The sequence below is a fragment of the Symphalangus syndactylus genome, chromosome 22, assembly GCF_028878055.3.
Source record: "Symphalangus syndactylus isolate Jambi chromosome 22, NHGRI_mSymSyn1-v2.1_pri, whole genome shotgun sequence".
In the NCBI taxonomy this organism is placed as follows: Eukaryota; Metazoa; Chordata; class Mammalia; order Primates; family Hylobatidae; genus Symphalangus; species Symphalangus syndactylus.
The window spans coordinates 73,138,615-73,152,723 of NC_072444.2; the positions used below are offsets into that span (position 1 = coordinate 73,138,615).

A 14,109-nucleotide genomic window follows, 5' to 3' on the forward strand; every position below is an offset into this window, starting at 1 on the left:
GTAAATGCTTCATTACAACACCCTTAACCTGTCTCAGAGCCAAGGCTGCAAATAAGGCATATACCTGAGTACACGATGGCCTTTACTGCAAGATGGTCTTCTGCTTTCCTAATGAGAGATCCAGAAAAGGTTTTGGGCCAACTTAAATACACAGACTTTTAGGAATGTAGTTAAGTAGTTATGTGTCTGTTTATACTGTTTAATTTGTTACTTGATTAAGTTATACATGCATATTTGAAATGCATGTTGTCTAAAATAATACATTAGCTTTTTCACTTACGCATTTTAAAATGATTTTAATTTAATGCTTCCATATGAATCTTAAGTCATTTAACACAGTTTTTCAGAGTATATCATCTTCGCTTCCATTTAAATTGTTTGAAATATAGTATTTTTTGAATCTGTGGACAATGCTGCCACTGAAATATTTATCACAAACCACAAGTCCCATTCATTCAGCACTAGGATAATTGTTTTTTATCCACTCTTTAGTGTAGTTTGATGAATCCCACAGTATAACTATATACAGTATATTAAATTGGTCATAAAAAGGCTTCTTTACAAAAACTAATAATACTAACAACTGTGAAGCTGCCTTCTCCGCAAGATTGGGTATAAATCTTCTAAAAATTTACTTGCCATGATTTTTTATTTAATAGCTCAATCAGGATAACCTTTATAAGCATTCCACACTATCATTGATTACGACTGTTTCAAGCTAGTATGTCCTCCTCAAATAGCACCTCGTAACTGAATAAGGAATTAAAAGAGCACCCCATAATATAAGGAATTTTGTAAACTCTTGACTATAAAACAACTTCCACTCATATTCAGTAATATGGGAGGGAAACCACCTCTTATATTTGGAAAAGTACTATAAATTTATTTCCTTCTAACTTTTTATTTTAAAAAAACGTTTTCTTTTCTAGACCGAAACTGTATAATGATTAGAAAAGAAAACTGAATCAAAGGGTTATATAATATTAAGGACTTATTAAAATATGGTTGGATTAACAGACAACTCTGTAGTTTACAGGTCATAAGAAGTGATGGATATATTTTTATGTCAAGTTAGAAGGAGGCCTTATGTGTACGTTTGTATGTTTAAGTGTATGTGTATATGTAATGCCATAATTACGGGTCTGTCGCTAGTAATTAGAAAGTTGGATATGCCGAAGAGCAAGGAGATTGGTTTAATTGGAGTAAATGGACTAAGATGGAAGAAGGACACAACTTGAATTTGACGTATGATTTTGATAGCAAAGGACATCAATGTGATTGGGTACACTCGTAGTTTATTCTATTTTAAAATTGTAAAGCTTCTCAGTTTTCAACATTAAATATACAAGTTCACATATTTACATATGTTTCAGGCTACATTATTGGAATTTTGAAGTCATGAAAACATCAGATGAACCAACCTGCAACACCTTGGATTCAGATTGGAAGATAAAGAGAAAGTTTAAAGAATGTGGCCTATAAAGGCGGGTACCTGGAAATATTAACCGACTCACACTGTAAAAATGAGACCAGTTTCTAAACAATAGAGATTGTCTTAGTACAACATCAAGGTTCAAGACAAATGTTGAACTAAAAACTTTACACTCCCCACCCCCACTTCAGACAGGTACCAGCATTGGTGAATTATGATTTTCCTTAGTCAGAAGCACTCATTTGTACCCATGTAGACCATCCTTAGGAATTAAATATTGGTTATTTAATGTAGATTATAATGGGAAGCTGATTTTTTTCATAATGGCAGATTTCAAGGACTTGGTTCCAAACTGAGCTGAAGCTTCCCAATGCGTTTTGTACAGTCTGGGAAAAACTGTGCTGCACTGGCCCACTTTTGAAGGCCATCATGCTCTATAATATAAGGATATCATCTCATTGCTGATATCTTTGGAGAGTCCCTAGCAGACACAGAAAATGAATGGAGGCAAAGAGTGTGACGCAGGGGACAAGGAAGGAGGTCTTCCAGCTATACAAGTTCCTGTGGGTTGGCAGCGTCGTGTGGATCAAAATGGAGTGCTTTATGTCAGGTAAGTTCTTATTATTACCTGTGGTACCTACAAAGTTGTACTCCAAAGACGAAGGAGAGAACCAAACATGGTGACTGATGGCACCTCATATAAATGTGAAAAAGTGACCTTTGTGCTAGAAACATATGAGAGTTTTTATTGCCTTAGATTTCCAGAGAGAATTTTTATGCATTACTTGTTTATATAAGGTGTCATTCTGCTTATCTCTGTAACAAGAATAAAGAAAAATATGAAGATTTCTAAAAGAAACATGCAATCATCATTACTACATTCACAGGAGAATGTAAAATACTGGAAATATCACTTGACCTGATATCACTTGACAGAATTACTCTGTCCTTCAGAGTGTGTCAGCTGGCTTTTTTGATAAAATTGAGTTTTTATCCATAGGAAGTTTCAATTATTAGATTTCTTAATGCCTCATGTGAACTAAAAATACGTTTCTTTTTTTCTGCATCGTCTTTAATCTATTTCCTTGCGTGTAATAGTAAAAGTGAAAAAGTCATGGAGAAGGCTCTGCATCTTACAAGTAAATAGTCATTTAATGCCTACTCTTTCCAATGTCAATGCTATACATCTCTTGTAGAACAAGTTGAATGGAATGACTGAACTGTTAAAAAGAAGTTTTAGTCTTACTTATTAAATAGTTGACATCTAAGTTCCCTACTTCATAGTTTTTCTGTAAGTGTCCGAAAGAAGATACCATAAATCTTTCTTTGTGATGTAATGAAAAATTTTAGAAACAGACTTAAAATTTTTTAAAAGGTATCACATTCCATTATTAAATTAATGCTATTACTTTCAGTGTGGCTATTTATATCCCAGCTTCAACAGAATTTGCCAGTCCAGCAAGAGTGTATTTATAGAAATGAGATATTTTTGGATATGTAAACACAGACTATTTTATGACATAATAACTCAGAAAGTCAGTTCAGATTCTGTCCTGAGTTTGTTTGCTTGTTGTGTGTAAGGCATTTCTGGAGGTAAATCTAATTACCAATTAAAAGCGTTTTGTTACATAAATTTTACTTCTATAATATTAAAGATGTGATCCATGTTTATTGGGGTGAAGGGATCAGAAAGCAGAGAATATGAAGCTCATCCCATGGTAGATGAGATGAACAAGCACACATGAGATAACTTCTTCAGAGTTTCTATTGCCAGTGCTGTTAACAAACTACCAGAAATACTTTGTTATAAATATAATATAGCAAGTTATCTGTGTTGTATGTTTATACTTACGATTGTTCTAGTTTATAAGGAGCAAATGTATATTCAGCATAGAACAAAAGACTCTAAAATCTGGATAATTTTTTTTCACTTCATTTTTATTCCCATGAAAGATAGATGAGATTTTTCAACTTCTGCGAGCAAAAACCAAATTAAATCTGGGAGTCAAAAACCAAGTTAAAGGCTAAGAAACTGTCAGTTATCTTGTTCATGATTTTCCAAGTCTGACTAGACTTTATACCATCTGATATCCTTGTTAGTATGGGTTCTCCAACTTCAAATCTGTATACTGATAATTATTTTGGAAACAAGCTTTCCTAGATTAGGTAAAACACGCTCAAATTAAATTAACCAGCATAGATTTAGTTTGTTTGTATATAACTAAATTACTACTTGAACATGTGTAGCTCCTTCTATAGCTCCCTGCTCAATGTGCAGTTTGCTCCTAATTTTTAGGTTAGTCTCCAGCTGCGCCTGCCTCAGGGTGGCATTGAGGCTACACATTAAATTTTCCACCTACTTCCAATCTTCTAAGCTTTATCCATGCTGTAAGTTTTTAAACTATTTTTTACATTAATTATTACTCTGAGAAATTAATTAAAGAGATACAACTGAAGGAAAGAAGCCAGCTAACTTTTTGAGAGGAAATGTTTTTAAAGCATCTGGAGTACTTTAATAGAATTAAGGATTCATGTCTTCAGGTTTAATTTTACAATTAAATTCCTCTAGGATTCCGTCCATATACTTTCTTCTAAGTTAAAATGTTAGGCAGTTCCTTTTCACCAAATTCATGAATGCGTCACATGAAAAATCAACAAGATATTGTACTTTTTTTCTTGTTGTTTCTGAAACAAAGTCTCACTCCGTCGCCCAGGCTGGAGTGTAGTGGCGCATCTTGGCTCACTGCAAACCTCCCCGTCTTGGGTTCAAACATTTCTCATGCCTCAGCCTCCCGAGTAGCTGGAATTACAAGCACGCACTACCATGCCCAGCTAATGTTTGTATTTTTAGTAGAGACGGGGTTTCACCATGTTGGCCAGGCTGGTCTCAAATTCCTGACCTCAAGTGATCTGCCTGCCTCGGCCTCCCAAAGTGCTGGGTTTACAGGCGTGAGCCGCTGCACTCGGCCTGACTTAGTTTTATTGAAATCACCAGACCTCCAAAAACATCTTGTTGCCCTTCAATGCTGTGGTTGAACTCGTCACTAAGATGAGAATTCTCTGCATATCACCTGAAAAAAAAAATAGCCTAAGTAAATGAGTAATGTGACAAAGTTGAGGATTTTTGTTTAGATTTTCTACATGCTGAAATTACTTTCATGAGTGTCCATAAATAAAATATGAATTGCATTTTAAAGCTGGTTCACTAATAGATTTTTAAAAAATACTACTAGTTTTTTTGTAGAGATAGAACAATCTGTGTCCAGTATTGTAATGTTTTGTATATGAAATGGAGATTATTGTTTCTGGGTGAACTTGGTCAGAGGGCTTAAGTGAAGGTTTTGGTAAATAGTCGTAACTGAAATATATTCTCAAGTGAAAAGTATATAATTTCAAAGCATAATATGTATTTAAGTTCGAACGTTGACATGTTAATATAAAGTCCTAAAATGCAGATTGTCCATCTCACATAAAATAACTCCCATTGTAAATAAAAATCAGAGACATCTCTTGTCATCTGAATTAGTACTTAATCTGTATTGATGAATATTCACCTATCTTACTGACTTTTGTGATCTGAAACTTAGTAACATTGAACTACCTACACAATTCCTAGCCGAAGACCTGCAAGGCACCTTTCTGCTGCCTAAAACCCTATTTCCTCATAAGTTCCCTTTCTTTTGTCAACTCTGCTTAATTCCTCTCTCTCTCTCTGTGCAGTTTGACTCTTCAGTGTATCTTCAGATATAACTGATCTATTATATCTTTAAAGAAACATATGGGTGAGGGGGAGATAAAAGAAACCTGTTTTTACATAGGGACAACTTGGTTCTAGATTCCAAGATAAACAGGGATTTGCTCACCCCAACTTTTGTGGACTTGCCAACTTTCTAGTTTGAACCTCAATATGTTTCTAAATTTCTGCTTTTCCTCAAAGAGCTTTCAAAGTAGATATTCTAGTTTAAAATGAGAGTCATTGCTTTTATGTAGTTTTCTTGTTCTTTGTTCCTTTCTTGCCTGCTTCTGTCTTTTCTTAAGAATAGCATTTTTACCACCTTTAGTCTACTCTTGGTTTTCAAAATAGTTTTATTTAATTTTCTATGAAGATCTGTATTTTTCTGAGAAATATTTTGGTTCAAAAGAAAACACAATAGTGTTAAAGGCTATAATTTAGTAGCTAACATAATATTGACAAAGAAAATGCTTTTCCCTAGTGGGAAAACATCCCATAAAGGACAGTAAGACTATAAATTATGCCTTTTTTCATATAATATGTGTAGTCAAAATTATTTCCTGATGTATTTTTAAACTATTTTTACAGTCCCAGTGGGTCTTTGTTATCTTGCTTGGAGCAGGTTAAAACATACCTGCTTACTGATGGAACATGCAAGTGTGGCTTGGAATGTCCTCTTATTCTTCCCAAGGTAACCGTTTCACAATAGATCTACAGCAGTGTTTTATTTTTTAGGTATTTTATATATTTGTTTTTCTCATTTGGAATTTTATTTTTTATTACTTCTCCAATCATACATTTTAATTCTTTATCTAATTCTCATATTTTGCATGTGTTTTGGAATGCTTAAAAATTGTGGAAAATAATTCATGTCTAAGAGTCATTTTCAAAGGTGTCAAATCTATATTCATATTAAATATTTCATTAAAACTACCTTTCTACCTTTTCATTAGAGCTGTATCTAATATTGCTCAGCATTTAATGGTGCAATATTTTCTCTCATTACTGTAACTGCTCAAATCTGCAATGTTATTGTTAGCACCGGTATTGAAAAATCTGCCACAGATATTCTCAAAATCACAAAACTGAACCCTCATAGCCAAAATATGAAACTGTTTTACTCATTTGCAAGGTAAAAAGTAAAATCATGTAAAATGGTAAAATATTATTTGCTATAGAAATAGGTCATTATTTTGTGAATGTCTATTATAACGCTAATTTTAAAAGTAAAGGTTAGACAATTTTTACTTTTCATTTGTGTGTCACCACATTCCAAAAAAAGGATTAACATAATAAATAAATTAAAAAAAAACAAGTAATAGATTTTCAAAATCAGTGACAAGATAATATTAACATAGTAATAAAATGAAGCCAAGGAAAAAGTTAATATGTAGAAATATCATAGCTTTTTGTTTTGTCTTTTTTAAGTGTACTTCATCTGTTTTTACACTGTTAGAACATCAGGAGGTATCTAAAATTGAGAACATTATCAGATATTATACCTTTTCATATATTTATCTTGGCTGTCTTAGAATTAGGATAATATTCATTATTTACTTTGCCACTAAAAGCTTGAGTTCAGCAGAAGTACTTACTAAGTTATATAAAGTTGCCTTTCTTAAAAACTTGAGAAAGTTTTATTCAGATTTATGGCTTAATCTATGCACAACTGTTTTTTTAAACAAAGGGATCTTTTTATTAAATGTTTTTACAGACATATTCTAAACAAAGGCTGTGCTTTTTCCAGGTGTTTAATTTTGATCCTGGAGCTGCTGTGAAACAGAGAACCGCAGAAGATGTTAAGGCAGATGAAGATGTCACAAAGCTATGCATACATAAAAGAAAAATTATTGCAGTGGCCACACTTCATAAAAGCATGGAAGCCCCACATCCTTCTCTGGTGCTCACCAGTCCTGGAGGAGGAACAAGTATGTAATATGGTGAAAGGTTCAGGAATTCTCCTCCCCCTGGAGAAGGAGTTGCTAGAAGTCATTTTGCCTCGCATTTTCTCATTCTACTTTTCAAGCACGCACAATGCTTTTAAAATTCTGTATGTCCTATAATTTTATTACAAATAGCAAACTAGTTCTGAAAAAATGTAGTGAGGTTATTTCCCAAAATGTCTTACCCAGAGCATTCAGTTAAACAGGCAGAATAAGCACTAATTAGTACATACAAATACTCTGCAAGTGTATAAAGCTGAACTAACAAAAGTTCCCTTGGTTTTTAGGAAATAAATGTAGTCTTCTTCCTGGGGGTGGATTGGAATGTGTGGTATCGAGTCCCCAAAAGCAGTGTTATTGTTTTAGTTATTTGTCGAACATCTACTAAACAGAAATCACCTTGCTGAAAACTTTTTATATCTCCACCACCACACACGCGCATGCACGGGGGCTTTCTTTTTTAAATATTTCAAAGCTGCAGAAAAGTTGCAAGAATAGTTCATGGAGTATCCTTCATCTAAATTTACCAATTAACATTTTATTGCAGAAGTTACAGTTATTGTGACAATTCAACCCTAAATATTTCAGAGTATAAGGGCACACTCCTACATAAACACAATCTAAGGCTCACATTCAGGAAATTTAACACTGATCTAATATTATTATCTAACATGCAATCTATATTCAGATTTCTCCAATTGTCCTAACAGTGTTTCTCATAGTTTCACAGAAATTCAGTCTTGACCAGGTGCAGTGGCTCATACCTGTAATCTCAGCACTTTGGGAGGCTGAAGTGGGAGGATCGCTTGAGGCTAGGAGTTTGAGACCAGCCTAGACAATACAGCAAGACCTGTCTCTAAAATAATTAAAAAAAAAAAAAAACTAGCCAGGCATGGTGGTGGCTCATACCTTTAGTCTTAGCTACTTAGAAGGCTGAGGTGGGAGATCTCTTGAACCCAGAAGTTGGAGGCTGCAGTGAGCCATGATCACACCACTGTGCTCCAACCTGAGTGAAAGAGCAAAGCTCTGTCTCGATTAAAAAAAAAAAAGAAGTCAGTCTTTTTAAAGATTCACAATGCAGTCAAAGATTGTACACTGCATTTAGTTGTTACATATCTTTATATCAATTAACAAGTCTTTTTCCATTTTTCATGACATTGAAATTTTTGAAGAGTCCAGGCCAACTTTGCATGAAGTTCCTCAGTTTGGATTTTCCTCATATTTATGTTCAGGCTAAACACATTTTGCTAGGAATACTGCCTAGGTGATGTTAGCGCCTCATCATTAGACACATAACGTCAGTTTATCCCATTTTGATAACATTGTTTGATTGCTTAGTTAAAATTATGTCCATTTGATTTTCCCATTATTGAAGTACCCTTTTCCCTTTATGATTAATGTGTACTCTGTGGAATTATGCTTTGGGACTGAGGAACTTCTTTTTGTAAGGGATAGAATATGAATGCTCTCTAAAATATTATAATCTAATGTTTGAATATTAATTCAGAATAAAATACAGCTAAACACAAAAGCATTTGTTTATGAGGGATTATTGATACTTTCCCACAGAACTCTGAAAAATAGGGATGATGAGTATACCTGTAGTGATCAGAGAAGGCTTTATGGCAGAACTCAGATTTGGACAAGCCTTAGAAAATAGTAGGATTTAGACATATAAGGGGGATAGGAAAAACCTTCTCCATAATCAGTGTAGCATAGTAAGGGATGTTGTAGAAACTGACTTGAATAGAAGATTAGACCGATGTAGGTAAATTGGGGCCAAATTATTGATTGCTTTGGATACAAAGAAGAACAGTTGCCATGTCATGCAGGTAATTAAAGATTCACACTTACAGTTCATGTGAAGAGGTATAACTATGTTTTCATTGTTGCATGTTACCGTGGACATATTGTTACCTGTGCTTGCTCTCACAGCACATATCATACAGTTTTACCAGTTTCTACAGAGTCTGCTTATTGCCTTTCTAAAGACCCTGGCAGAATCGAGATCTCGCTTCTTTGTCATACCTATACATACAAGTTTAATGATTGAAATTACAGGTAAATATTTAACTGGCGCAGGTGTAATAGGTACACCTCCATTCCCTTTTAAAATGATACTCTTCATGGGATTGGTTACTTTTACTAGCTTCAGACATAGCATTTATTTTAGTTTCCTAATTTTAAACTATATTATCATAAGGTTGAGATTCGAATAATTAAAAGTTCGGAAGACTGACTTAGTAATTTTTCACCTGTCATTATTTAAATCCATAAGCATCTGTTGCTGTTTATTCTTTTGGAAGGTCGACTTGAATATACATGAAAGCACGTGATGGGTGCCTAGCATTTCCACTTGCAACTCTATAACAAAACTTCAGCCTGACTGTTGTTTATTTTGTATTTCAATTATTTTTAAAATGGTAACTATTTTTCCCCAAGTTTGGAAGAAACTTTTTCTGAACCACAGTTATTATCTAAATTCTGTTAGTTGAATATAAAAATTCCAGTGTCTGTATTTTTAATCTCTGAACTGTAGATAATTATATAAATACATTGATACCCAGGAAAAAATACAAGTAGGTTGTTTTGTCACTAAAGAGAACATGGTCAGTCATAGGATAATGCTAATGATGTTAATGTTCTCTCTATATGCCAAGCACAGTGCCCAAAATATTAATGTTTTTCATTTTATTCCTTTAATTACAAACTTTAAAAATCTCTTTTTAACAAGAAAATAGGCTTCAGTTGAGTTTATCTACTGCAATTCTCTCATATCATTGGATCTCAACTTTTCGTATATTATATCCAGGAATCATTCTATCAAAGAACCTCTACCATGATAAAATCAGAAATTCCACATTTTCCAAGAAAAACATATGTTCACTGCATTCTCTTACTAATTGAATGTGCTCTATGTAGATTTATTTGGACCCCAGGTTGAGAACCACTATCTCAGTAATTGTTATGATATGATTTGACCTGTATAGTGTCTAGCAGATAGGAAAACTATATTTAATCTTAAATGTGTAATTATCCATTTAAGTAAGCGTACCTAGTATTGCAAATGAATGTAACTCTACTTGCTAATGTAAGTCTCAAAATAGGTATGGCAGATGTATAGTTTGAATGGTGCCATTCTCATCTCCTATGCCTGTAACAGACTCATTGGCATTTTCTCATGGAGCCCAGCTAGAGTTCAGCTTCCTTTCCAACACAGCTTTCTAAGCAGCTACCACCAATTGGTGGGAATTGGCATATGAAACAAATTTTACTTGCCAATTTCATTTTAAAAGGCATAACTTTATAAAATAGTTAGATATCGAAAGGGGCTAAAAAACTGAAACCTGGAATTCTGATGTGATAGAATGAAAATTCTGTATGATGAGTCTGCTTGCTTTTGTTGCCTGTATTCTGTCTGATCTCCAGAAAAACTGAAGGGATTCCAAAAAGCCAGAGAAGGAGAAATGCACTCACGTAAAAAGAGAGTATGCAATTGGAGCCCAGTACTGAAGGTTTTAGCACTTCAACTAAATTTTACATGAGAAACCTATCCTAATAAAAGAATTGAAGTCTGTGGCCATACCACCCTGAATACACCCAACTGTCTAATGAAAGAACTGCAGTCTTTTACCTAAGTTGAGGTAAAAGGCTGTGGCTGTTTTTACAATAATGACTAATTAAGGGCAAAGAAATTACAGTGTTAGAAACATGATGTGAAACTAAGCATGGGTTAGTTTGCAATATCACTGCATTTATTCTTCTTATTACTCCCATTATAAAAGATTTGGAACCCCATTAGACAGAAATCAAGTCTTACTCTCATAGTGAAAATGTTGGGATAAGGAAATATTACTGTATCTGTTCTGAGAAGGTTGCAGTAAGATAACAGAAGCATTTTTTATAAGGGTGAACATTTTGTGGTGAAAATGGCAATTCATTTAAATCACCCAAGAAAATATTATGCCACACAGATCACAATTTTCTATTGTAACTGCATTCTCAAAAATTCTAAATCCAACAAAATAGTAATATCACCATTTCCATCTGGACTGCCAGTCTTGATTTTGCATATTCTAAATATTATTAGAATGGCTAATGTCATTATGTATTGCTTTAGATGCCCATGCTTTCTCAACAGATAAAGAGTAAATAAGCATAATGAGCAGTTACTGAGAACCTTTGGTCAACAAAGGGAAAATAATGTACTTTTTAAAATCAAATTTAAAATAGTATTAATATATAGAACTACTTTTAATTGGATAGAATCACAGCTTTTATTTACAGATTCCTACTTCCAGATGCCCATCCTCCCTCTCCCTTCCTGATTTCCTCCATTCCTTCCCTCCCTCCCACCACAAGAGTTGAGACTGTTAACAGAATTCTTTTTTTCTCTTTCACATCAGATGCAACTCCAGTAGTACCTTCTCGGGCAGCAACTCCAAGATCAGTAAGAAATAAGTCTCATGAAGGAATTACAAATTCTGTAATGCCTGAATGTAAGAATCCTTTCAAGTTAATGATTGGATCATCTAACGCCATGGGAAGGCTGTATGTACAAGAACTGCCTGGAAGCCAACAACAGGAACTCCACCCTGTCTACCCCCGACAGAGATTGGGCAGCAGTGAACATGGACAGAAATCTCCATTCCGTGGCAGCCATGGAGGCCTGCCCAGCCCAGCGTCATCAGGTTCCCAGATATATGGAGATGGTTCAATCTCTCCAAGGACTGACCCGCTTGGAAGTCCTGATGTTTTCACAAGAAATAATCCTGGTTTTCATGGAGCTCCCAGTTCTAGTCCTGTTCACCTGAATAGGACTCCTCTTTCTCCACCTTCAGTAATGCTACATGGTTCTCCTGTACAGTCATCCTGTGCAATGGCTGGAAGGACTAATATACCTCTTTCCCCAACCTTGACTACAAAGAGTCCAGTAATGAAAAAACCAATGTGTAATTTTTCAACTAATATGGAAATACCACGAGCAATGTTCCACCACAAGCCACCCCAAGGCCCACCTCCCCCTCCTCCACCTTCTTGTGCTCTTCAGAAAAAGCCATTAACATCTGAGAAAGATCCACTTGGCATTCTTGACCCTATTCCTAGTAAACCAGTGAATCAGAACCCTGTTATCATTAATCCAACCAGTTTCCATTCAAATGTCCACTCTCAGGTACCTATGATGAATGTAAGCATGCCTCCTGCTGTTGTTCCTTTGCCAAGTAATCTCCCATTGCCAACTGTAAAACCTGGTCACATGAATCATGGGAGTCATGTACAAAGAGTTCAGCATTCAGCTTCAACCTCCCTGTCCCCTTCTCCAGTGACATCCCCAGTGCACATGATGGGGACTGGAATTGGAAGGATTGAGGCATCGCCCCAAAGATCACGCTCATCTTCCACATCATCAGATCATGGAAATTTCATGATGCCATCTGTAGGACCCCAGGCCACTTGTAGTGGTATTAAGGTTCCACCCAGGTCACCAAGGTCAACAATAGGGTCCCCAAGGCCATCAATGCCATCAAGCCCTTCTACCAAGTCCGATGGACATCATCAGTACAAGGATATCCCTAACCCATTAATTGCTGGAATAAGTAATGTACTAAATACCCCAAGCAGTGCAGCTTTTCCTACTGCATCTGCCGGAAGTGGTTCTGTAAAGAGTCAGCCTGGTTTGCTGGGAATGCCTTTAAATCAGATCTTGAACCAGCACAATGCTGCCTCCTTTCCAGCAAGTAGTTTACTCTCAGCAGCAGCCAAAGCACAGCTAGCAAATCAAAACAAACTTGCTGGTAACAACAGTAGCAGCAGTAGCAATTCTGGAGCTGTTGCCGGCAGTGGCAACACTGAAGGACATAGCACTTTAAACACCATGTTCCCTCCTACTGCCAACATGCTTCTCCCAACAGGTGAAGGGCAAAGTGGTCGAGCAGCACTAAGAGATAAGCTGATGTCTCAGCAAAAAGACTCATTGCGGAAAAGAAAACAACCACCTACGACAGTGTTGAGTTTGCTCAGACAGTCTCAAATGGATAGTTCTGCAGTTCCTAAACCTGGACCTGACTTGCTAAGGAAGCAGGGTCAAGGTTCATTTCCCATCAGTTCAATGTCTCAGTTACTACAGTCTATGAGTTGTCAAAGCTCTCACTTGAGTAGCAATAGTACCCCGGGTTGTGGGGCCTCAAATACTGCTTTGCCTTGCTCTGCTAACCAGCTGCATTTTACAGATCCCAGTATGAACTCTAGTGTTCTTCAGAATTCACTGACACAGAACATACCTTTAAGAGGGGAAGCCGTGCACTGCCACAATGCAAACACTAACTTTGTTCACAGTAACAGTCCAGTCCCCAACCACCATCTTGCAGGTTTAATAAATCAGATTCAGGCTAGCGGGAACTGTGGGATGCTCAGTCAGTCGGGCATGGCTTTAGGAAATTCATTACATCCCAATCCACCTCAGTCAAGAATTTCAACGTCCTCCACTCCAGTGATACCAAACAGCATTGTTAGCAGCTATAATCAAACAAGTTCTGAAGCAGGTATGGTTTTATTAGAAAAAAGTACCCAAAGGTACTAAACTTTTCTACTTTTTTAAAAATTTGTACCAAAATATTTATTATGATAAGAAATGATCCTTTCCCCATTGTGAAATTCTTTTCATTTCTTTAGTATTTATAATTTTATTTACAGAATGCTAGGGATTTGTCTATTGGGAAGATTAACAGCTAAGAGGATTTCATGTGTTTCCATTATTTGTTGTCAATCTGTGTCATTTTGAATATTGTTCGACTTTCACTTGGTTTTATAACCACTGGACTCCCAGCTGCAAAATAAGCCATACAAGGCAGGGTTTCCTGGTTTGTGACACATGTCCTTGGTCTATGCCAATATAAAAGCCGTCTCCCTAGCTTTTGTTTGTATTCAGGTAAATGAAGTTTATCTTGGAAAATCCAAAAAGGCAAAAATAAATGGATTTTTTTTCCTTGCTGCTGAACAGA

At 35.6% G+C, this 14,109-nt stretch overlaps 1 protein-coding gene across 4 annotated transcripts in view; it reads left to right on the top strand.

Moving 5' to 3' along the window:
- MBD5 (methyl-CpG binding domain protein 5) overlaps positions 1-14,109 on the top strand; it is a 476,246-nt gene that overhangs the window by 418,999 nt on the left and 43,138 nt on the right. For all 4 annotated transcript variants that reach the window (XM_055260944.2, XM_055260943.2, XM_055260945.2 and 1 more), the window contains 4 exons: positions 1,374-2,042; positions 5,754-5,856; positions 6,913-7,093; positions 11,515-13,650. In XM_055260944.2, the coding sequence (XP_055116919.1) occupies positions 1,930-2,042; positions 5,754-5,856; positions 6,913-7,093; positions 11,515-13,650 (2,533 nt within the window). In that variant the 5' untranslated portion in view covers positions 1,374-1,929. The remainder of the gene's footprint in view (positions 1-1,373; positions 2,043-5,753; positions 5,857-6,912; positions 7,094-11,514; positions 13,651-14,109) is intronic.